Below are 23865 nucleotides of genomic sequence, written 5' to 3' on the forward strand. Positions count from 1 at the left end.
GCTCTGTCCTCCTCGCCACCCGTTCTGCAGCCGCAGTGTGTGTCCCCAGGGGACGCCCTGTTTTGTTTCACAGTGTCACGTGCTGCGTTCCTGTCGCTGCCCCCGTAAGCTGAACATGCTGTTGCATCCATCATACTGGCTTATGGATGCCCATGCCAAGGCGAGCTGGATGCTGCTCCGAGGTGCCTGTCAGACCTCGTGTCCTGGCACATGCGACATCGTGATGGCCTTTCTGCGCTTTTGCTACACATGGAAGTTGAGCTGGCATTTCTCTTTGCACGTCTGAGGACAGGTCTAACGCCAGTGGAGAATTTCAAAGGGCCCTCAATGGCCGCTCTCTCCCCATAACACCCCATCAACCTGGCATAGGATCACCCCCCTTGAATTGCCCTGATTTTGTTTCCTTTCAACACAGTTGTCCCAAAACCCAGACCTGAGCACTTGCTTTCATTCAGGATTGAGGAGAGGTCTCGGCATCTGCCCATCCAGTCTAGGCAGAAGCTGTTTCTTCCTGTGAGTAAGCCTTGGGGGGTGGTTGCTTTGCCCTGCTCAGTTCTGGCTTTCCTTGCAACTGTCTATAAGCAAGTTTTAGAAAATTATAAGATAGGATTGAGTATAAATATCCTGTCAGGAAAATACCTTCTTCTGTATCTATAAGAACTGGTTAAATACAGTCTCTTCCCATTTTTCAGTTGTAGGGAGTGTTGGGTAGAGGGTTGAGTGTAGTATTAGACTGAATGAATAGCCTCGATGAAGCAATGCTTTCTGGTTATATTTGCTGTCCTGTAGCCAGAATGTGTTCCTGTGAGTGCTGTTTATGAAGGCTAGATTTTATTAAGTGCAAATAGTATGCTATTGATTTAGAAGATGGTGTGGGGTTTAGTGGGCAAGGATATAGCCTGTAAGTGTGTACAGCTGTGTAATATCTAGGCTGGAGGTGGGTTTCTTTGCCAGACAAAATGCAAGTGCATACTTCTGTACCCTTTGCTCTCTTTACTGTAGGCAGCAAATATGTTCCTGATTGCACCCTTCCTGGGAGACTCGTGCGGTCTTGTGCCTCAGGCTTATGTCAAGTTACAGAGCATCAGCTGAAGCACGGTAGCTGCTTGTGCATGTGGGCTTAGTGTGCAGCAACCTCAAGGTGACATGCCATCAGCTGGCCCCAGAGAGATGAGCTGAGCACCTTATGTTTTCTGTTGGTTGGAAATGTGCCTGTGGCTGGTCTGTGTGGCTCAGGTATTTTGTGACGACCTCTTAAATCACATTTTGCAGTGACTCCATGGTGAATCAACTCTGTTCAGCCACATGTTGCGTGCTCCAGTACAATTGCAGCATGGACCAGGAGAGGCAGAGAGTTAATTTAACTTCTACTAGATGGAGGCAAGCTAGGAGCGTTTTTTGCTAAGGTGCATATCTTAATGGAGCAGATAAAGTCAGAATCCCAGCTAGCAAAACTGAGCGTCATTTCTGTGAGTGCTCCTCCAGTGGAGGCTCTTGTCTCGCAGCCTTGGAGGGGCTACGACTGTGAAGACCCTTCCCCAGGACTGTGTACCATTTTGCTTCATGCGGAGCACGGCTGCGTCACTGGCCCCTTATGTTTGACTTCAAACTTTGCATCCTGACAAGCTTAGAGCAAAAGCCACTGTGGTTAAATTTGGCCCATGGTTAAATATCAAACCGTGCTAGATTAGCTCTGTGCAAGACGAGGTACTGGCCTGGCTGCAGGTGGGCCCTGACAGCACTCAGCACACAGAAATGCCTTCGGGGCAGAGTGGGATTTGGGATGCATCTGCACGGCTCCTTCCCAGGGCGCTGCAGGGAATCCTGTCCCTGAGGATGTCTCCTGGTGCCATCAGTGAAGCTAGTGGGAGCTCCTGGGACAGTACATGAACATGGGCCAGCACAGGCACTGTGATGACATCCCTCCAAAACAGAGCTGGCATCCCCAAATCTGAGTCATCTGCTGTAGGGAAAGTACGCGTCAACAGTACTAATTGACAGCAGCAATGATTACTTATTAAGGTTTGATTAGTCGCTACTGTGTGGACTCTGAAGATGAATATGACAGTTTAAAAATCAGTGGGACTCTTAATTCTTAATATATTCTGAATCTGCTTCAAGTTCCTGCCAACAGTGACACTGGGTATATTACATAGCGTGGGTGGGCAGGAGGGCCCCTTGTCCTCACGCCCCAGGGATGAGCTGGGAGAGGTCTGCAGCTACCCAGAGTCCTGCCGAGGGTGGTGGAGACTCTCCTTGTGGCCTGCTGGCTCCGCTGCTTTCGTGTTTCCCTCCTCTGTTCTGCACTGCCTAAAACTAGCCTTTACTAATAGGGTTCCTAGGTGTGAGTACTGGACCCATCCTACCCTGTCCCAGGCCCCAACTAGTGATGTAGAGGTTTTCTCTACAGTCACCCTGAGCTTGGGATGGGTGGGTGTAAGACTCAGAGTAAATAGCCCTGCTGAGTCATGGAAGAAAATAGGACTTATTTATGCCTGGGTGGGTAGGAAAGCATAGATAATGTTTCTGAAAGAGATTCTGGAGAAAATCCTAGGGACAGTCAAGTTCCGGGGGGAAATTTAGGCTAAGAGTTGTTTTTATTGTTAGTCTTATCACCATAATAGAGTGAGTTTGGATGGTGATCCGGGGAGTTGGATGGCAAAGAGTAGAAAATAAAGCAAATCCTCTGTGCCAAATCCTTCTGAGAGGAAGGGGAGGCTGACACATTAGAAACAGTAATCTGGCAGGATGTGGGAGAACAAAGCAACAGAAAGAAAAAATATTAACCATCATTCTGACCCTAAATACTCAGTGCCGTTCTGCCCATCTGGAGAAGAATACAACAGAGCAGGAAAAGGTATATGGAAGAAGAAGGGTAACCAAAAGGATAAAATAACAAAAATAATGAGAGGATAAATAGGGTTCTGTGCAAGGTATGATTACACAGACCTTGATCGAGGTGGGTAGAATCAGGAGCGTTGAGCAGGGGAACAGCGAGTGACTGTCCCCTGATACCAGACCTGGGGAGCATCGTGTGAAACAGGCAGGAGGCAGGTTCCTAACAAATTGCAGGAGACGTGCTCAGTGCATTGCTAACCATGGAAGAACGCCTGTCCACAGGATGCTGAGGATGCCCACAGTTTGCACATTTGCTTTTCCATTTGGGTAGGCAATTTCACAGAGGAAAAATCCATCCCAGTCTTTGAAATGCAGAAACCCTGCCTCTGGCTCTGTGGGTCTCTAAGCCACAGACCACCAGGTGCGGAGGGTAAGGGGAGCGACTGTGTGATTGTCCTGTTTGTAAGCTGCTCCTAGATGGATGCTGTTGGCCACTGCCAGCCTTACTAAGCCAGGCAGGCCTTTGGTCTCATCTAGACTGGCTGTAAGCAGAGCCCCGTCTCCTCATCTCTCTAATTACTGGCAGTGCTGCTTTTTTCCTTATGTGTCCTTGAGCAAATCAAGTACCCATCCTGTGCCTGACTCCTGGTGTTCATACACAGGACAACATCAATGCTTTTGTGGTGGCTTATTTGTTTAGGTTCTTTTGGGCAGATACAGTCTCCCTTTACATGTTCGTAGAGCATTTATCATGAGTGTGTCATCTCAGATGGGATTTCAGCTGTTGCAGTAATAGAAATAATTAACAAGAAATTCCTTTTCTTCCTCCCTGTATTATAAATGTTAACAGTTTCTGAGACAAAAATATCTGTTGAAGCCTGCGAAAGAGGAAAACTGTGACCCCTGGATCAGCAGTAAATTTCTGCAGGCTGGAGAATGAGGCAGGGAAGTATCAACTGTGTGTTTGCCCTGCGTTTAGGCTTTTCTGTGAGCATCTGCTTTCAGAGATGGAATGCGGCGCTGAGCTGATCCAGTACAGCCATTCTTATATTCTCTTCCTTCAGCACAAGCTTCCCGCTAAAGCCCTTAACTATGTGCCAGGGCAGGAACCCCAGAAACCGTCTGGGTTTGCGCACCGACCGGGAGATGTGACTCAGTAAGTCAGGGTACCTTCCAAGGTGCTTATCTGAGCAGTGTCTTTCAGGTTCACCAGGTTCCACATAAAACGTTTTGATGCTGAAATCAGAGACCAAAGACGTGCAGCTGAGTACGGACATCAGTGTAAGCCCATGTCATCCCCTTCCCTTGCTGGGGACTCTGCACATTTTCTTTTGCGGCTCGTTTGCCCTGCAGTTGTTGTCGCTGTTGGGCTGAGTGAATTTCCTGCTTGCAGCACAGGCAGGATCTTTTCTCACGTCCTCAATGCAGAAAAGCTGGTGCAATAGCATAGAAAGTAATAGCATTTTCAGCAAGCACCAGATATGTTTGCCCTGCTCTGTTTCGCAGGGTCTCATTTGCTATTCACAGATATTGGAATGGAGATTTTCTTGTATGCACAAATTGGCTGTGGATTCCCAAAGGCACATGGGTTATGGGTCCAAGAGCTCATACGGAAATGTGTGGTTTGTTACTCCTTTGGCTTTGGTAGATCTGTTTGTTATATCTTAGAAATGGACTTTGAAAATGAAACTTAAGCTCTTGTGTCTCTTCGAGTTAAAGTAAATGTGGACAAATAGCATTTCTAAGTCAAGGAACAGATTTATAAATCAGGATATAAATCAGGATGTTTTGATGAACTGGTTTGAGTCAACACTTCATCTTGTCCATCGACCAAACTCCTAACTAGGCTTAATGAGTAATTGCCTAAATCTGTCAACCAATTCACAACTGTATAGGATAAGGCCAGTAATTTTCTTTCATGTTTAGGACTAAATTTTGGAGGTACTCTGCAGTTTCACTGTTTTCTGTACCTACAAAGAATTGCAGATTTTAGGTGGCCCGTAGAGGTTTTGTTTGTGCTGTGGAAAAGGCAGCCTTTCCCCAGGGAATTCTCTAGGCAGAATACTTGCAGTTATAAACTAACAAAAAAATGCAGCTTAATCAGACACAGCACTCTCCTGTCTGATGGACTGTGATACTTTCGAAACAGCCGAAAGAAACTTCTGGTTCCCAACCTTTTCTTGGCTTTGTGTATTTCTGAAATATGCTGTTGGATAACAATTTCCTCCTCAGGGAAGACTATTAACATTGCCTTTGAGATTAGAGCTTGCTCACTGACTTCTTTGCAGGATTTTGCAAGACTTGTTGAAAGATAAGTGACCAGCCCCCTGCTTGAAGTCTGATGAAATGCCTGTGTCTTTCTCCAGGCTGATTACTTTTAGCATGTAACGTGGAGATTTATCAGCACACCGGGAGATACAAAATCCTGGCAAAGGTCTCTAAATATTTCATCGTGCCTTCTCCTGCTGCTTCTTGTCTTTTTTGACCTTGGTTGCATCCCCTTACCTCATGGGTGATGCCGTATCTTACAATCCTTCCAGACTGGGAGTGAGAGTTGCCTGCGGTGAGTTTGGACAAGGGTCTCCCACCTCGCCATTTTTTCGGGGTGTGAACGAGTCTCTGTGTGATGGAGTATGTAGCCTGATGCATCCCATCATCTGACAAGAACCTGGAGGTCTCGGGAGGAGTGGCTGCCCTACAGCTGGGCATGGGCCTTGAGGGAGTCTCCCTTTGAGCTCTGACCCTGTTGCATGTCTTACCTGGTGGGCATGAAGCAGCTGGTCAGCGTGGGGTGAACGACTCCTTCCTGGTGCGTGGGGCCATGGAGGAGAGAGCCTGTAGCATTGTTCTGCTGACACATAAGCGTCAAGTCGTGTTGGGGAGGTGGTCATCAAGATGAAAGCAGGTTGTGTATGGTTGGGAAAACCTTTACACGTTGCAGTGGGTTGACCTGGGCTGGACGCCAAGTGCCCACCAAGCTGCTCTATTGCTCCCTCTCCTCAGCTAGACTGGGGAGAGAAGATAGCACAAAAGGCTATGGGTTGAGATAAGGACAGGGATATCACTCAGCAGCTTGACTTGACTTGGGGAAGTTAATTTATTACCAGTCAAATCAGAGTAAGATAATGAGAAATAAAACCAAATCTTGAAAATCCTTCCCCTCACCCCTCCCTTCTTCCTGGGCTCAACTTCTCTCCTGATTTCTGTAGAGAAATCTGCCCTGCAAGCAGCGCAGCGGGACGGGGAATGGGGGTTGCGATCAGTTCGTCATGTGTTGTCTCTGTCGCTCCTCCCTCCTCATGCTCTTCGCTTGCTCCAGCGTGGGGGCCCACCCACAAGAGACAGTCTTCCACAAACTTCTCCAACATGGGCCTTCCCATGGCCCACAGTTCTTTATGAACTGCTCCAGCGTGGGTCCCTTCCACAGGGCACTCCTTCAGGAGCAGACCGCTCCAGCGTGGGTGCCCCCAGGGCAGGTCCTGCCAGCAGCCCGCTCCAGTGCGGGCTCTCCACGGGGTCACAGCCTCCGTCAGGCACATCCACCTGCTCTGGCGTGGGGCCCTGCACGGGCTGCAGGTGGATCTCTGCTCCACCGTGGACCTCCATGGGCTGCAGGGGGACAGCCTGCCTCACCATAGTCTTCAACACAGGCTGCAGAGGAATCTGCTCCAGTGCCTGGAGCACCTCCTCCACCTCCTCCTTCAGTGACCTTGGTGTCTGCAGAGTTGGTCCTCTCACATATATTCTCATTCCTCTCTCAGGCTGAAGTTGCTGCTGTACAGGGATTTTTTTTTTCCCCCCTTCTTAAATATGTCATCCCAGAGGTGCTACCACCATCACTGGTGGGCTCAGCCTCGGCCAGCAGCGGGTCCAACTTGGAGCCACCTGGCATTGGCTCTGTCAGAAATGGGGGAAACTTCTGGCATCTTCTCACAGAAGCCACCCGTGTAGCCCCACCGCTACCAAAACCTTGCTATGCAAACCCAATACATGTGTGAATTAATTTCTTCAGTGTGTCTAATCTCTTTTAAAACCACAGTGCAGTCAGGCCACTACAAAAATAAGCTTAAGAAGTGTCCTCTGTTTATTCCTTCCTTGGGGCTTGTCAGTGCCTTCTTTATATGTCTGCCTCTGTAGAGTTTGTCCTCCTAGAGGACCTGATACAGCACTTGTCAACAGAAAGCTTTCTGGCCCATTTCGTGGGCTTTGGAAGCTAAGCAGTAGGGAGTGGCCATCAGGATTTAGATAATAAACATTTGCTGCTACTTTGAAAGCTGATTAAGCTCTGAAGCTTTATCCAGATAATTTTGTGAAGATTCTCACATGTCAAATCATTTCTTCATTATTTGAACAGATGATGGCAGCAAAACCAGGAGTTCATTCGGAGATGTTCGTGTTCCAAAACATCATCTTAGAGCCACATCATATCACTATCCTAATCAGAGAGTGGTCTCTGACCAGTTCCAATCAGGGTAATGCCCTTTCAGTGTAAGTAAATTGTTACAGATTATCTTAATCTGCTTGGAGAAACACCAGATCCATTAATTCCTGATTGGAAGGGTTGGGATGCAGAATGCCACAGCACTGAGTGTGGGTGCTTGAGGGCAGCAGCAAACCCCATGGAGACTGAAGTCACACAGACATTAATCTTGCAGGAACGGTGCTCTGTGCCATATATGAAATAAAAGGAAAATGCAGTTAATGGATGATCTGAGGATAAATTAACCCTTTCACTTGCAGCACCGTGCAGAGCTGTGTGGGAGGTAATGATGATTTCACAAGGTTCAGGGGGTGGCAGCAAACAAGATTTTGGGATATTGGTTTGTCTGCAAAGTCTCACCCGTAACTGTCAATAGGCTCTGCAGAGGAAGGAGAGGTTTTGCTTCTCTGCAGCCCCTGGAATAGCCACTCCACAGCAATTAAACTTCATATACGAGGACCTAGGTTGAAAGTGCAAGGCCAGAGGGACATGGAGGTAGGGCTGGAGCTCGGTTTGGGTTTATTCTCTCAAACCAGGCCACCTCTCCAGGCTGTAGATGAAATCTAAGGGCGAGCCAGGGGTTGCAGGGTCCAGGTGATGGCCAGGCACTGTACCAGTGTGCTGTGCAGTGCTGAGTCCTGCCAGTACAGTTGTACACCATGGACCCAGGTCTGCTTGTTGGGGGGTTGAATTTGGCCTCATGCAGAAGACAAAAAAGCCAGATCCTACCATGGCATGTACACTGAAGTTGCCAGTCTGGAGGTAACCAAAATTGCTCCTCTCCTTCAAAGCATTTCCCGTCAGAGACTTTTCAGTGTTAAATTGTTTGAGATCAGCCTTGTCCCCCTATGCAGGCTAAGAAGGGAGCTGCCTTCTCTATTCATCTACCAAATATATTTGTGGCTCCTTCATTTGAACAGCCCAGCATCAGACTGTCACATTCTGCCTCCTAGGAGAGTTTTTTTTCTGTCAAACTCCTTCTCCTCAGCCAGTACAGACTCAGTAAAACCATTTTGGTTTGATTGCTGTCAGGTGTCTGAGTCATCACTACTGAGAAATACCCACTGCCTTTGAACACTCATTGCCTCATGGCCCAACTTTCAATAAGAAGCTTTGCTATTAACTGAGAAGGAAGTGTCATCTAGATAATTTTTGTTATGGCAGTGAAATAGGACTTTGGGTGAGATTGGCAGAACTCAGTGCTGGTCTGAACCTCTTTGTGATGAAATGCAAATTCCTTTTCTCAGCTGGAACAGAATCGTATCTGTGCTGAATATATTTGCAGATTTTGCCCCTGCTTTCTCCACTGGCTTTGGGTCTTCCTGCCTCCATTTGGCTGTAAGTACGTCCCGTCGATGCTTTCAGGTTTGGATTCCCAGTCAGTAGATTAAGATAACGCTGCTTGCTTATATCAGAGAACTGTTGTGAATGCAATTAATAAAGCTGAAAAGTAGTGGAAGAGCTGAATATCGTTACATAATGAGACCTCATTCACAGTAAATTATGTGAAAAATGATTTCTTGCAAAGAATAATAAATTACCATGGCATTTTAGCCTAATTGTAGATGCTTGATTTTAATTTGTTATTTGTCATTTCCATGTTAATGAAGAGTTTTAGATATAATTACTGCATTTATGGCAAACAACACATTATAAAATTTTTCCAATGCTTGCAAAACATCGGCTTCTTTAGAAATAGAAGAGCTGAATAATTATCCTCGTTGTGCAGCTCCAGGGTTGGTTCTACAAATAATAGTGTCCAGCTCCCTCTGCAGAACAGGTCTTGTGCAAGATGTTTCTCAAAGGCAGCTGATCTCATTAATCCTCTTCTGCATTTGGGGAGCTGAGACTCAGAGACATGAAGTAACTTCGGCAGGGCTCCTGGAACCCGGATCCCTTCTGGACTGCATCTTCTCTTCATCACTCTCACAACACAAAAGACAGCCAGAACCACCATTTTGGTTGGCACTAAGTTTCCTGGTTTGTCCTAGTTATCATAGTTAGGGAGATGGTCCCCAAGCTCCAGTCACTGACATATTGCAGAGATTTTGCTTGATCAAGGCTGGGTTTGACTCCCCTTGGTGGTGAAGGGAGAGTTTCCTGGGTTTCTAAGAGTATCTCATCGAAGGCCTGGAAAGTCCTGGTATGATTGGAAGACCATAACCGCTGTTTTGGAACAAAGCAGTGTAATATTTGTGAGTTCCCCTATCCCACAATCCCGCTGTGATTGTGGATTTTCATTGCATTGATAGATGTGATAGTTCCTTATCCTGTGTTTTAGCTACATCCTTTCTTGTTGTCCTGTCCCGTCCAATGACGGGGGCAGCCCAAGCTTTGATGCATAGCAGTAGGAGAGGGAGGCCCCAGCACATTGGCTGGAGGTGCTGGTGAATGCTTCTCTGATGGGCAGCTGTACCATCCCATCTCTTCCAGCAGCAAGCTCCATCTCAGAGCTACTTTGAGGTTTGGCCAATGTTATGAGAGGAGCCTTGTTGCTCTGATAATGAGATGCCTTTGGGACTTGTAGTGCTGACCTTCATCCCATCCCAGGCACGCTGCTCCTCTGGCGTTCAGGCTGCTGCAGTGTTGGACACATCATACGAACAATTGCAGCTTGTCTCAGAAATGAGCTTAGAAAGACTGTATTTAGGGCTTATCTCCTTTTTCAGCTTTTCTGGGACCAGATCTTTCCTTACATCACCTAGTGTTGGATGGGAACATTCCTAAGCACCTCGGCGGACTTGACCACTGAAAAGACCTGTCCTATGGCCAGCCCAGCCTGGAGGAGAACAGGAATAAGTCATCTTCTTTACTCTCTGGCGGTGCGGTAGCACCTAGGAGCTAGCTGAGAGAGGGACCTCACCATATGAGTGCTCGGGGACAATCAGAGCAGCCTCTTCCCTCCCTCACCATGTCCCCATTGCCCTCCCGTGCTGTCACTGACAGCTTTTTCTCCCCATTGCAGGATCTTCTTCCTTACTGCATCATCCTCGGTACAGCTGCGAGTTTGCGTTCACCAGCAAACCACAGCATGGTCAAGAGCCTTGGTGGAGAAGTGCTGCCCGCGCTTCCTTGTGCTCACTCCACTGCTGGCCATGAGTCTTGCAGGCCTGAGAAATGGGAGGGAAGTCCAGATTCTTAAGCCTCTAGCAATGCAGCATGTTCTCAAGCACTCTGTCAAAGGGCAACAATTTTTTATTGTTGTGCAGAAGAAACAAAACTAGACACTGCCACCTCACCACCACCTCACAACATGCCATTGCTTCACTGTTCCTGGACTGTTTGGCTGGTAGGATGAGCCAAGCAGCTTGCAAGCTTACTGCTGAGGAGCAGGGGGTGTACCTGCTGCTCGTCTAGAACTTGTAGGTCTCAGGGGAAAGTAGGTGATGGATCAAATCAGGATTTGCTCTCACTTCACTACAAATCCTTTATATTTAATTCCAGCCTTGGGACTTGTAGTGCTGACCTTCATCCCATCCCAGGCACGCTGCTCCTCTGGCGTTCAGGCTGCTGCAGTGTTGGACACATCATACGAAGAGGCACAAAGCCTTCACCCGGGAGGTGACTGTTCAAGTCTGAAATTGCTACAAAATGTTCCTTAACCTGAGCCTCTTCCCATTTTAAGACAGCTGCCAGACTGCGTGTGGGGCTTGCCCGCACCGGGGAGCGGAGCATGTTCCCACTGGAGGGGCTGGTTTCTGCCGCGAGTGGATCCATCCCCCTGGTTCCTGTGGCTGGATGATTTCCCACAGTCACACTGGTTCCTGTAGGCACCAAGCATCCTGGTACGATGAGAATTACATTTCTGACTTACATTTCATTTTGGTCAGTGCTGTAACACTTTCTGACGCATCAGATCCTGTCGCTTGGCTTCTAGTTTAGCCTGGTCTTACAGGTCTTCACGGGATGTACAGAGAGGACTCCCCCCCACCACTTTATACACTATAAATTTAGGGTGGTAGTGTTCATTCAAAATGCATTACAGCAAGTAGGAGCCATCACTCATGCTGCCTTGGCATGATGTTCAGTGTCATTACCTCCCTGTCTGCCTCACTTCCAGGCATGAAGTATTTTTGTCATCACTTTCCTGGAGCTTGGGGTCTAATCAGCAGTCTCCCGGTACCCGCCTTTCCTGCGACCTCAGTGACCTGCCCTCTCTCAAGTGCCGTAATTTCTGAAGTTTGTCCGGTTTTTAGGGGATAAAATCTGCAGTGACAGAGGCCATTTGTAGACAGCAGAAATACATCACTGGGAGATGTAAGCACACGGGAAAATCACTGTACTACTAGTAAGGTCCTACCGTTTCCATGTTCTCTCTGCACTGGTTTGCGCTTTGCTTCTTCCCTTTCCCCTCTTTGTACTTTCCCTGGGGCCCATCCCCATAGGTCTGCTGTGAACATTGCAGGTAGCTGGGAGAGTTCTGGGGAAAATTCATTTACTTCTTTCACCTGCCTAATGAAACCAGTACATTTTTTCTTCCCTTCTTCACTGGATCATAGAATCATAGAATTGTAGAATGGTTTGGGTCGGAAGGGACCATTAGAGGGCATCTAGTCCAACCCCTCTGCCATGAGCAGCGACATCTTCAACTAGATCAGGTTGCTCGGAGCCCCGTCCTGCCTGGCCTTGGATCTTTCCAGGGATGAGGCATCTGCCACCTCTCTGGGCAGCTTGTTCCAGTGCTTCAGGGTAAGGATGCTTTGCTTCACAGTTGTGAATTTTACCATAAGTGGAGATGGGTATTGACCATTTGGGGCTTAATATATACTGTATTTGAGTCTTCGGTCAGGTTCATGTTGTCCTTAGCTGACAGTTGGTAAGGGACTGCGTGAATCAAATGAAACAGCATCTTTTCGTGGACCTTTGTTAGCACCAAGCATGAAGTCCAGGCTGGCACAGATTTACAAGTAGCAGTCGGGTATCACCTCCTCCCTGGAGCTGGGCTTCTTCTGGCAGCATGCATGATTTTCCTCATGATGTTGAAGGTATCAGTGGACACTACAGGCGTATCATGTGGCAGCATACCTGGGCAGGGTACGTCCTCTGGTGGAAACGGTGCAGCTCGGCTGAAGTTAGTGGAGTTTCACCAAATAGGGAAAGGCACCTGTCCCACGTTTCATCTTCCTTCCTGGAGCAGGGGTAAGATCAGGTTCAATTTCTGTCACAAATACAGGCCCAGATCAGCTTTCTGAGCAGCAGAGTTCTTCCCTCTTTGGTCCTATATTTATCTGACAATTTGCTTCTCCCTGCAAGCATTTGTTAAAAACTTCTCTGCATGTCATGTCTTCAAGAGCAGGTAATACAGTCTGAGTGGATGCTAATGAGGGTAGGGAAAGGAAAAAATATTTGTTTTTTCCTTAGCACCCTAGATACTTTGATACTTAAGATAATGGCTTCCTAAAGACCATTTGTTTCTGAATAAGACCATTTTACTGTGATTTAATATATGTACTGTATTAGCTTCTAGAACATCACATCCAGATGGAGATGTTACAGTAGGGGCTATTAAAATATGTAGGAAGAGGCTCTGACAGAAGCAACTCACAAGAGAAACAGAAAAGACAGAGTAAATGTTATGTATTAGACCCTTAATATTCCCATGGTAAGGATGGGAAATGGAATAACAGAGATTGATTTACTTGCCTGTGGTTATACAAGAAGTCAATTGCAAGGCTATCAAACCAGCCTCAGGAACCTTAAGTCCCCATTTGGTGTTTCATCACAAGAGCGTCGAATCACAGTGGGAGTCAACGTTCAGTTCTTGATGCAAGAGGAATGTGGGATCAGACTTTTTCTGTTAGCAAATATAAGCAAGTGCATTTTCCTTCTGTGACTAACACTGGACAGAGCTCAGCCTGCTCGTGTTCCTAAGTATTTGCATGAAAATGAGTCTCTGAGATAATCAGATTTTATTTCTAGCATCTAATCGATACTCAGGGCTTTGTGGTTTAATTACTAGAATAATTGTTTGCTGAAAACACAGTTCAGTATCTGTTTTTTCCTTTAGAGGTCAACTCCATCATTTTAATTTCCAACCATTTAGCACTTTATTGATCTTTATGTCATTTCATAACAAGTGCTGCATCTTGCCAGCTGAAATAAAGGCCAAAAATTGAAATAAGAAAAAATACATTATTTTTCTTAAATACAAAAATGGAAAATACCCTATTTCAGCCTCGCTTGCTGCAATCAAATCCTTCATACAGCGTCCCCAGGAAAAATGATTCTGAAAATTACATTTGCTCTTTATGGAGGGAAAAAGGCAAACTAAGAATCTTTTCAGAGCCTGATTAATATCAGATATAAACTGAAGTACAGAAAGAAATTTTGCAGTTTAGTTGCTGATCCTTTAAAGTAGGTAAGGATGTGGGCTCTGTCAGGAGGACACGAAGATCTATGCGGCTTGCATTTAGAGAGGGCTGAATGAGTGGGTTGAGTACCCGCATGGAGACATGGCCTCTCCTCTCTGTAGCGGGGAAAATCACGTGGCTTCAGCTGGAGGTTTAGAAGGTATTTAGTCAAATAACAGCGGCCGTTGTTTTGCTGCCGTCCTGCAGCAGAAATGAGATGCTGTTAGAGCAGGGGGATGCGTGAGGCGCTCTCCATCTGCAGCCTCTCCAGCTTTTTCACTCCCCCCATCACCATGACTTGACGTTTAATTTTAATTCACAAAAACGTACCTGTCTTTCCCAGATTATGGGAAAGGATGCTGTGTTATGGAGCAGAAAATAGATTTGTTGAAAAATGGGCATTAAAAGGTAGCATGGGGCTGATTTCCATTCCATGTACTTTTTCTACAGATATACAGGGCCAAATCCTACAGCCGTAGCTCAGGCAAAACCACTGGCGATTTCAGGGCGACTTGGTGCCAAAAAGAGCTATGAGATTGGCTTAACGTAAGCACAAAGATCCCCAAACCATTTCTGCAGCTTGGCTCTAGGCGTCGGTGGCGTCAGATGGCACAGCTTCCCAACAGCCGCAGAGCGGCTCCGCGCCGTTATTTATCGCGCTTTGTTTTCTCTAATCCCAAGATGACTTGGGCAGATTGCAGACACAACAGGAAGAATTTATGTTCTAGGGCCGCGTCCTCAGCTGCTGCAGACCAGGAAACAGGCAACTGAGGAACTCAACATACCTTAAAGCTTTTTTAAAAAACCTGTCATTGAGGTTGAGATGCGCTTACTATGGAAGGATAGCGCTTCCCTCATAAGGCATTGCTGTGTAAATCTGCACATGTGTGACTTGCCTGGCAATAACAGCCATGCCAATCATAAAACTTGTCAGATGTTTCCTGTTATATTCTAGTTCCTGATAACTGTGCCAAATTTTAACTGTTTTGACCAAAATTTTCCAAGCTGCTTGCCCCAGACTTTTTGAGAAACTTTCGGCTTGAGGAGTTCACCTGCTCCAGTGGATGAAGGGAGGGGAAAAAAATAAACCATCAATAATTTTTTTTAAATTGGAAACCTCTGAGAAAACATATTGGGCAATTAGATGTGGTATCCTGCTGAATATACAAAACGGAGTGTTTCTTTACTCATGAGTCTTGACTTTGCAGCTTTAATACCCTTTTTAAGATAGCTCTTGTGTTTCGTTTATTTACGTACCACTCTCCAAATATTACTACATAAAAGCAGCAATTGAAGAGCCACGTGTCCTAGGAAAGAACGCCCTCACGGGCTTTTTCAGTGCTTTTTCAGGGCACTAATATATCTCTTCCAGAGTTTGTGCTAATCTCTGCACTCTGAATTCTTGTAAAATTTTGCTGTACAGATGTTTAACTCTGCTGCCCAGCGGAATTCCCTCTGCGGCTCCCCCTCCCCTAGCCCAGATCACACTGGGCTGGGATGGACGTGTGCAAGCGCCCTCATTGCTTGCTGCAAGGACCAGGCGAGTGGTATTAACCTGGACTCCCGTAACCCAAAGAACGGATTAAAAATTTCCAAAGAGCAACAAGATGAACCCACAACTTCCGTGAAAGCACTACCCCGCTTTGGGTACGCTGCTTCCTTTGGAGAGGAGCTGAAGCAGAAATGCAGCGTGAAGACCTGCTGGCAGGCCTGGAAGCCCTTGAGACCCAAATCAGCATTTGCTGTTTGTGGCGTCTCAGCCAAGGGAACCCAGGGCTGGAGTTCTGAATGGAAATTTTCACCGTTGCCTATTGGACCCCGCTGTATTTGCTTTTAGCCTCAGGATATTAGATCTTGCAGTTGTGGTACATTTACCTTGTAGAGCAGCTGTTGCATTTGAAGTCTTTTTAGGAGTTTTTAAGGTGTTTCTCTTTCTCTCCTTTGTTCAGTAAGACTAATGGTATGGAGGCTGGACTACAGAGGGAGGGACAGAAGATAGCATCACAGTCGGAGCAGGAATCAGGCAGCTTCTGTGTGCAATAACTCACAATATGTGTCAATAGTAGTATTGTGTGGGCTCCGTTCCAGGTCCTCTGGCTTCATCGCCTTTGTGCTTCTTCCTTCACCCTCACCCATCTTGTCTCTATGCTTTGCACTTGCTCCAAATGAAACTTGCTGTTTGAAAACATCCAGGCAGTTTGGTGCAGGAGCCTCCCCTCCAAGTGAAGCGTCAGAGTTGCTCATATGTCTGTATCCAGCAGGGAGGAGGGCTTCTTCAGAGGGAAAATCAGACCTGGAGCGGGGTGGATGAGATCGTGCAGGTGGCAGTCTCTCTTGCGGTGACTCAGAGTTGAAGGTAGATAGACTTTTCATTTGGGCATCTCAGTTAAGTACCTGAAATTTGATGGGATATACCTTAAGTCTTGGAAACGGTTTTTTCCCTTTCAGGTGAAGACATGCATTTTACAGAGGAGGAGGGGTAGCTACAAGTGGCAGAGCCAGTTGGTGGCTAAAGCATCCCAATTAGATTTTTAGGAATGCTTTATATTCCTAGTATGGACACTGTAACTATGTAATGAATGAAAGCTGGTGCATATGAACATTTTAAGCACGCAAGAAAACCCATTAGCTAAAGCAGGGTGGTAAGTCCGTGTGTTGCTGTAGGAGCTGTGCCAGGGCAGAGCGGTGGAGGACCTGGTCCAGCGTGTGCTCCGGCGCAGGCGTTGCCGTTTCCATAAGCAAGGTTTGCATTTCCTCTCCCAGAGCGTGCGCAGCTTTTGGACACGGTGCGATCCAGTAAGTGTTTAATCATACTACAGATCGTGACAGCCAATTCACAGCAATGTCCTGCTGATGCCTTTAACTCTTAGGATACTGAGAGGTTTTCAGCCTTGGCTTTGTTGTAACATTTTGCACCTGTCTGGGATCACCTGGGGAGAAACAAATAATTTGTCTATGCCAACAAGTGTTTTCAAGGCAAAAGAACTGGGTTTACAGAGAAATGCAAAGGCAGAAGCTCAGCAAGTGGCTACTCGGTGTGGGCAGTTCAAAGTGGAAATCAGCTGAAAAAGTGCAAGGGAAAAGGAAAAGGAGAAACCTGGCCTAATGGCACGGGGAAGGCAGTGCCAGAAGGATTGGTAAGGTCAGGGAAGGAGTTAGGATGCCCATTTGAGTTTCTGCTTTCTGGGTGAGCGTGGCGAGTTGTCCTCCCCATCTCCCTTCCTCTCTGAAGAGGCTTAGTGGGTTGTGGCAGGCGGCAGCGTGCAGCCAGGCGTGGGCTGTAGCTGGGCAGATGGGGAGGAGGTTGTAGTTGGTGCAGTTAATAAAACAGACAGTTGCATAGTAACTATTAGAGTTCGCTTTGTTAATTCAAAGTTCACCCAACCAAAATTTTTTTTCTGAAAACGAAACGGTAATTGTCAGTTTGACGTTTGTTTGATTATCCAGCCGTTCAAGTCTTCTTGAATTGGGTGTGGGGGGAAATGCATTCATCAAAATTCCCATCAAATAAGTATAGCTTTTCTTCTGGAATTAAAAACACACTGCCTTCCAGCCAAAATCCATTTTCTCTATGATTTATTTGTGCTAGTAAGTAAATTGGCAATTGTGTTTTTAAGGGAAAGGAGGCGACTGCAGCCTTGTGGCATTAACTCGTCAGAGCTGAGCAGATGAAGCACGGAGCATTTCTGCAAAACTGTTCTCACTAGTCTCATTTAAGAGAAAGTCTTACCTGCAAGGGAAAGGGATGAAATCTGTAATGTTACAGGGCAGATTGCTTGGTGTAGCTAGACTGATTTGAAGTAATTGATCTTTTCTTTATTTTTTAGACTTTAACCAGCTCTCCTCTGCTGGAACAAGGAATTCAGCTTGGAAATTGTGTGTGTAAGTGAGGGAAGAGGAGGACTAACTATAGCAAATCCCTTGCTCAGATGTATGTAACGGAGGTTGAACAGGCGCTGTAGAGGACAGTAACGTAGTGTGGCTTACACAGGGAGGTGCTGTGGCAGTGGGGTCTCTAGCAAAGTCTAGCCATCAGGAGTGAAGTTTATTCCTCCTGACTACCACCAGTTGTTAGCCCCAACCAGAAGCAACACCAAACCCCAGCCATTTCATGACGGGGAATGGGAAGAGCAGGATAGCAGCCAGGCGTGGAAGAGGTGAATGAATTTGTCCTAGGGAAAAAGGCGACGGCAGCGCTGTGCTGAGCTGCATCGGCGGCAAGGCGCAGTTAGGTTTCACTGTACCGTGACCTACACAGAGCCTCCTCACCGCGTATTTACAATTTCCACACTCTTGCAAATATGCCAAGCTGGCCTTTTCCTGCCTTACAACAACCGAAGCGGTGGGTGGGATGACAACCTTGTCTGGGCCGGAGCAAGGCAGGGCAAACGCAACATCCACTGCAGGCACTGCCGGTGCTCAGAAAGTGCTGCTCCCTTTGCTCCTTGGCTCTATCTGTCTTCGCCTCCTGCATCTTGTCTGAGGCACAGATCGCTCACAGTGGGGACTGTCAGCTGCTGCAGTGGGGACCTTGTCCTTCAGCAGCTTCTCTGGTTCCTGAGATAGGGATGTCTCTGATTTCAGACGGAGTTGAAAGCAATTAACAGTCGCTGTTAGGTCAAAATCTTTTCATTCCCTGAGCATATTGGGGTGACTGACATTTTCTGGGTTTTCAGAATGAAGCTTGGTGCAGCTCTCTCAGCCCTATTGCATTTAAGGAATTACAGATGTAATGGTCGGGTCAGGTTACCTGAGCTCCGGCTTAACTGTAAAACCATCCTTCAGCCCTTTTCTCTGCCCTTTGGGGAGTGTACAGGAGCTTGGGTGCCACATTTTCACCGCTGGTCAGTTGGTCACGGTGGAGAATTATTGAAATAGAAAGTGATGGATGTACCTTCATCAGTATCAAGATAAAGTTCTGGAATGAAGATGTAAACGCTGGATTTGAAAATACAGCGAGATGCACAGGGCAGAGGGGTAATGTGCCGGTTTTGCCATGGGAAACCAGAATTGCTTTAGATGGTGATTAAAAAAGGGAATATGATTAAAACAAGCTGATAAGGTGAAACTACAGTGACAAGATATAGCAGCAGGGCATCCAGGAGGGGAAGGGGGAGTCGAAACTGATGGCAGGAGGGCATGAATTATTGATTGAAATCTCCACCAGAAGGTAAAGTCTTTGCATTTTCTTATCTGGGAAGGGAGAGAATGAATGAGAAGTTAAGAGAATTATTAAGCAGCTTTATCATTGCATCGGAGGGGGTAATTAGGCAATTAAGATTACTAAAAGTTGGCAAAGCATGAAACCCAGAGGATTTGTGCTTCTGATTTCAGAGGGGTTGGTGAGGGAAGTGGGGAAAAGCCTTTGTCAAGAGATTTGATGGTGCGTTATGGTGAGGCTTAAAGGCAGAGCCTGGCTCTGGCACCCAGTACCCTGCAGCTTCCAGAACAAAAAGGGGATCAAGAGACCTGACTGCTAAAAAAGAACTTATTTGAAGATGGACAGTCCTCAGAACAGTGACAAGTGAGGTCATGAGTGAATGCCACTGATAGGGCTGCAGGGAAGGAGAGCACAGGGAGCTAGACTCAATCATCCTTATGGGTCCCTTCCAACTCAAGATGTTCTATAATCTGTGATTCTAATAACAGTACATGTGGACCCACTTCTTCCCGTGGTGGGGATGCACAGGAGCCATGGGAGTTACTGTGCAGTAAATGTTTTGTGTACTTTTTCCAGATCTTTACCCTCGGTTAACAACCCCTCTCCTTTCGGGTGAGTGTTTGTAGCGAGGCTTTGCAGGGCCGTAAGCTGAGGGTGCTGCAAGATCCCTGAGCAGAGCACCAAGAGGTGAGACTCTTCCCTAGGAGGAAAGCGTCAGACTGTGGTTTAGACTTGCAGTGAATATGGTCTGTTACGGTACCTTAATTTTACTTTCTTTGGTCAGACGTGACAAATAATGGATTTTCCCCTGATGTAAATCATGCAAGCACTTCATTGTCAGCAGATCTTTCCAGCTGAACTTGGAGGCAGCTTCCAAACCTCTTCCGCTTCGATCCTCTGTTGTAAATTATATCTGATCACCCGCTTTGTACAGAGGAGCTCCGCAAAAAACAGATGAGCAGCGTGGGTGAGCTGGCTGAATCTGTTCTTGTAGGGGATGCAAAGCCATAGGACATAGTGGAAAGGAGAGGGAAGAGAACACAAGAGCCATCTCCCATGAGGGTTTGTTTGGATTTATAGCATTGAAGAGTTCCGTGGTGAAAGGAGATGCTGGGCCATCCAGTGCCATATACTGCAGACCCTCAAATGTCACCTATTGCCCCACTCCTGAGCCTTCAGCCTCCATCTGGCAAAACCCAAACTTCAGAAAGCTTTTGCTTGTGGGGCTTTTTGGCTGTCCCTTGCTGCTTACCTCTGCAAATTAGCCTAACTTCTTTAACTGGCCCCATGGCTTCTTGATAGCTGGCTGCACATTTTCGAGGGGAAAGCTGGCTGAAAATGACTAAAAATAGCACAGTGCATTTGTAACTGTCTGAATTCATCCTGGGCTGCCCTGACGCCAATGCCAGATAAGCGTGCTCCTCCTCTGTGCTCCTGGACTGCTTAATCTTAAGCTATATGTTATTTAAAATCAATTTGCAGAGATGCAGGCATTATATAAATCACTGAGGAAATGTCAGCTTATGTATGTAATTTTCAGAAGTGCTCCACACTCACCTAACTCAGCTCCCCATGAAACCAGGTGATCAAAATTAAGCCGAAGCAGAGAGTTTGGACTAGTCACCACCCTTAAAATGCCACGGAAGGGGAGCCAGCACTGCAGACCCTTGTTAGTAATTTCACACCCAGAGACTGTTCCCGTTTGTTCAGGACGTTCAGTGATCAGGGAAGGAAAACAAAAGGGGATGATGAAAAATACATGGACTAGGGTATTTGTTACTAATTATTTGCTTGGCCTCATGGGCGAGTCACCTAGTGTTCTCGCAGAGCATTGTATTTTTATGAGTAGGTGCCATCCACAATGTTCCTCTTCCAAGACCAAGTGCAGAATATTAATTATGGATAATGATGTGTAATGATGCTGAATTTGGGACCATTATTTTCCCCTAGCACAGGTCAGAGGCTTTCACCCCGCCAGCCAGCTTGTGGGTGCATTAGAGCGTCTCTCGGAGAGGCGCCCAGTCTGGGAGAAATCATGCTGTGTTGTTTCTCCTGTGGCTTGGGCTGATTTATGAAGGTGTCTGACATGTGCTTTACATGGCTGAAAACAAGGTCTGGTTTAATAATAAGCAATTGTATAATTAGCAAATAAAGATTTATATGGTAGTGCTTGGGGTCCCAACGGACGTGCTGCTGTCGTTTTGTGGAGCAGAGGGGAACGAAGCCAGAATTTGTGTTTGTTGGAAGCGTGTAGTAGAATATTATTAGATCAGCCCCTGCCTACGACTTGTCAGAAATACTCTGGAGTTGTTAGTTGCTGCTTTAGAGGCACCACTGTTATCCAGCTACAAGAAAGTGGGTTGACTATTGACGAGATCACCAATCCCATATAATTATTGTGAAAGACATGTAAAAACAGGCTTTGTGCTTAGCTTGAGTTGGGGCCAACCGAGCATCAGAGGGGCTTTAGCTGGCTGTGCACACGCGCTGTGTGTATGCGTGTAGCTGTCTGGATGTCCATGGAGGACATCAGTCCAAAGCTTCAAGGCGTGCACTGTGGTTTGAAGCTGTGGCTGTTACTGTGTGACTGTGAGTCACCATCGCCGCTCCTCCTGGCAGCCTGGAGTAAAACACAATAGCATCGTTAAACATGAGAGTCATGAGAAGGGTCTTTGGCAAGAATTTTGGGATTAATTCCTTTGGTTTGCAATATTTGTGGTTTTAAGCAGAACTTTCCGGGTGTTTGGTCTCTCCCGTGCCTGTCAGCCAGGCAGTGGTGTAGGGTCTCCCTGAAAGTCTGTGTTTACACCCAGTGTTTTTGTGGTACACCTAGAAACCCAGCCAAGAAGCCTAGCCCCAGGGGAGTCATGTGTTTCCTTCCTCGCTGGTGTTCCCCTGGGAGTGAAATACTAGAAATTCGAGGTATGCAGACTAGCAGAGGATGATGGTGATGGCACCTTCATCAACTGAGTTTACTATGGCTTAGTCCATGCAGGTCAGGACTAATGGCAGGAAAAGTTGATAAAAGTAGACACCTTGTCATCTCCTAGTGCTGTGGGTGTCTGAGTACGTCTCCTGGATAACTGATTTTTTTTCTTAGCTACCTGTCAGAGATAGGTGAGTTTGCATGTACGTTACTGTGCCTGCTTCACACTTTTTTCACCTCTAGGCAATTCGGGATCCTTACATTTGGAAAGTGTTGTATTACTAATAGTTAAAAAGGGAGTATTCAAATCATAGAATCATAGAATCGTTAAGTTTGGAAAAGACCCTTAAGATCATCAAGTCCAACCGCTAACCTATCACTGCCAAATCACTTCAAACTTGTTAAAATGATGCAGTTCAATTCAGCGATGCTGATGTCTGGGCTGAGTCTTATTACTTCCTAGCTGCTGTGCTTCTCCGTATCGTATCTGAGACATAAAAAGGCCATTAACTGATGCCCCTACTGCTGCACCCTCCCCACTCACAGTAAGGCTCTCGTTTCAGTAGGACGGTTACCCTGAGTGGTGTGCATGCATGTGCCCAACAGGCAGGCTCTAATGCTGCTCATGCAAGCTTTGAAGGGAGCTTCTATAAGAAAGCAGGCTTGGAAATAGGGTCTCACTCCATAAATGGTGCGTAACATTTGCGATCTAATGCATCCTGGGAGAAATATCCCTCAGAAGGACGTTGGCACATCCTAGAGTCCCCTTGTGCCCGGAGCATTGTCCTTCTGGAGAAATGGGGATCCTTGACCAGGGCTTAAAACACAGTTGCAGAACCCTGAAAAAACCCAACATTTAACTGTTTTCTTGCCTCTTACCTACGGGTAGGAATTCGTTAAAGTATTAGCTGATCTCTCAAAGGCGGAGCGTTTTGTCTGCGGTGCAGTGTAGACAAATCCAGTCGCCGGTGGAGTTAATGAGTTGTGCACCCGCTGCTAAGCGCTTGCAGTTCTTTGAGATTAGCTGAATATTTCATCCCAAAGTACATGCCATTAAAGACTTTTAATTCTCGGGTATCATATTTCATAGGACTTATATTAACTGTTAGGAAATTAAAGTCTCTGTGATGGCAGTACAAATTTACTTGGTTTAGTAATTTAGCACTTCCAGTGTTATCCCAATCCTCAGATATTATCTGGTGACTTCCCAGAGCAGGCAGTGGCTGCTTCCAGAAAATCAGGGGAATAAAAGACAGGGAATAATACTTTTTTAGGCATTGTTACAGGCTATGCCAAATAGAGGGAAGAATGTCTATGTGGAGGAGGCCAGTGGAAGGGGATAGCCATGCTGTAAGGTTTTCATCCGACTGTGTGTATGAGAAGTGCTGGTTAAAAACCCAGAACCTGAAATACTGCTTTTCATCTTCCTTTTTTAATCACTCTGAAGATGTGAATTGCACAGGCAAAAGCAAGCTTCTTGCCTGCCAACTCGCTTGAAGAGTTTCTCGTGTTGATTTGCTACATTTGCTCTTTTTCGTGAATGGGATGAGAGGAAATCTAATGAAAATTGTTATCAGCTTGTCAAGTTAATTAGTATCTATTTTAATACTGTCATTATCATTAATTACTAATTAATATAACATAAGTAACATGATTACAGCTTTTTTGTCTTATTTTACAGTGAGAAGCTGGATGGAGAAACTGAAAGATAAGGTAGGAGGCTCAGTGTTTCAATTACTTTAAAAGGGAAAACAGTTTTACTTGCAGGAATAAATAAATGCTTGTCAGTACAGTTCATTATCTTTACAAAGACAATGGAGAAAGGACTTAAATTTTTCTTTGGGAGGCAAATGAACCAGATGCTGCTGTTGTATATAGTGGTGTAAATCCATAGTACATCCCTGATAAGCAGTAACTAAGAGCAGAAGGAGGAACAGGGGCATTTGAGAGACTTCCCTGCACTAGAAGATCACCTTCTCTTCAGACTACCCGAGTTGCTTTTTTGTATTGCCCTGTAACTTACATCCATTCCTTTTCTCGAAGTCCTATGATTGGTTCTACATCCAAGCCAAGAGGATCTGGTGATCCTCCCCGGTGAGAGGCTGTGTGC

The 23865-nt window shown here is 46.3% G+C and overlaps 1 protein-coding gene across 2 annotated transcripts in view; it reads left to right on the forward strand.

Moving 5' to 3' along the window:
• The window catches only part of ARMH4 (armadillo like helical domain containing 4), a 70397-nt gene that overhangs the window by 37338 nt on the left and 9194 nt on the right, over window positions 1-23865 (forward strand). For both annotated transcript variants that reach the window (XM_075104240.1, XM_075104241.1), the window contains exon 6: window positions 23437-23468. In XM_075104240.1, coding sequence (XP_074960341.1) covers window positions 23437-23468 — 32 coding nt within the window. The remainder of the gene's footprint in view (window positions 1-23436; window positions 23469-23865) is intronic.

The sequence above is a fragment of the Phalacrocorax aristotelis genome, chromosome 9, assembly GCF_949628215.1.
Source record: "Phalacrocorax aristotelis chromosome 9, bGulAri2.1, whole genome shotgun sequence".
Lineage (NCBI taxonomy): Eukaryota > Metazoa > Chordata > Aves > Suliformes > Phalacrocoracidae > Phalacrocorax > Phalacrocorax aristotelis.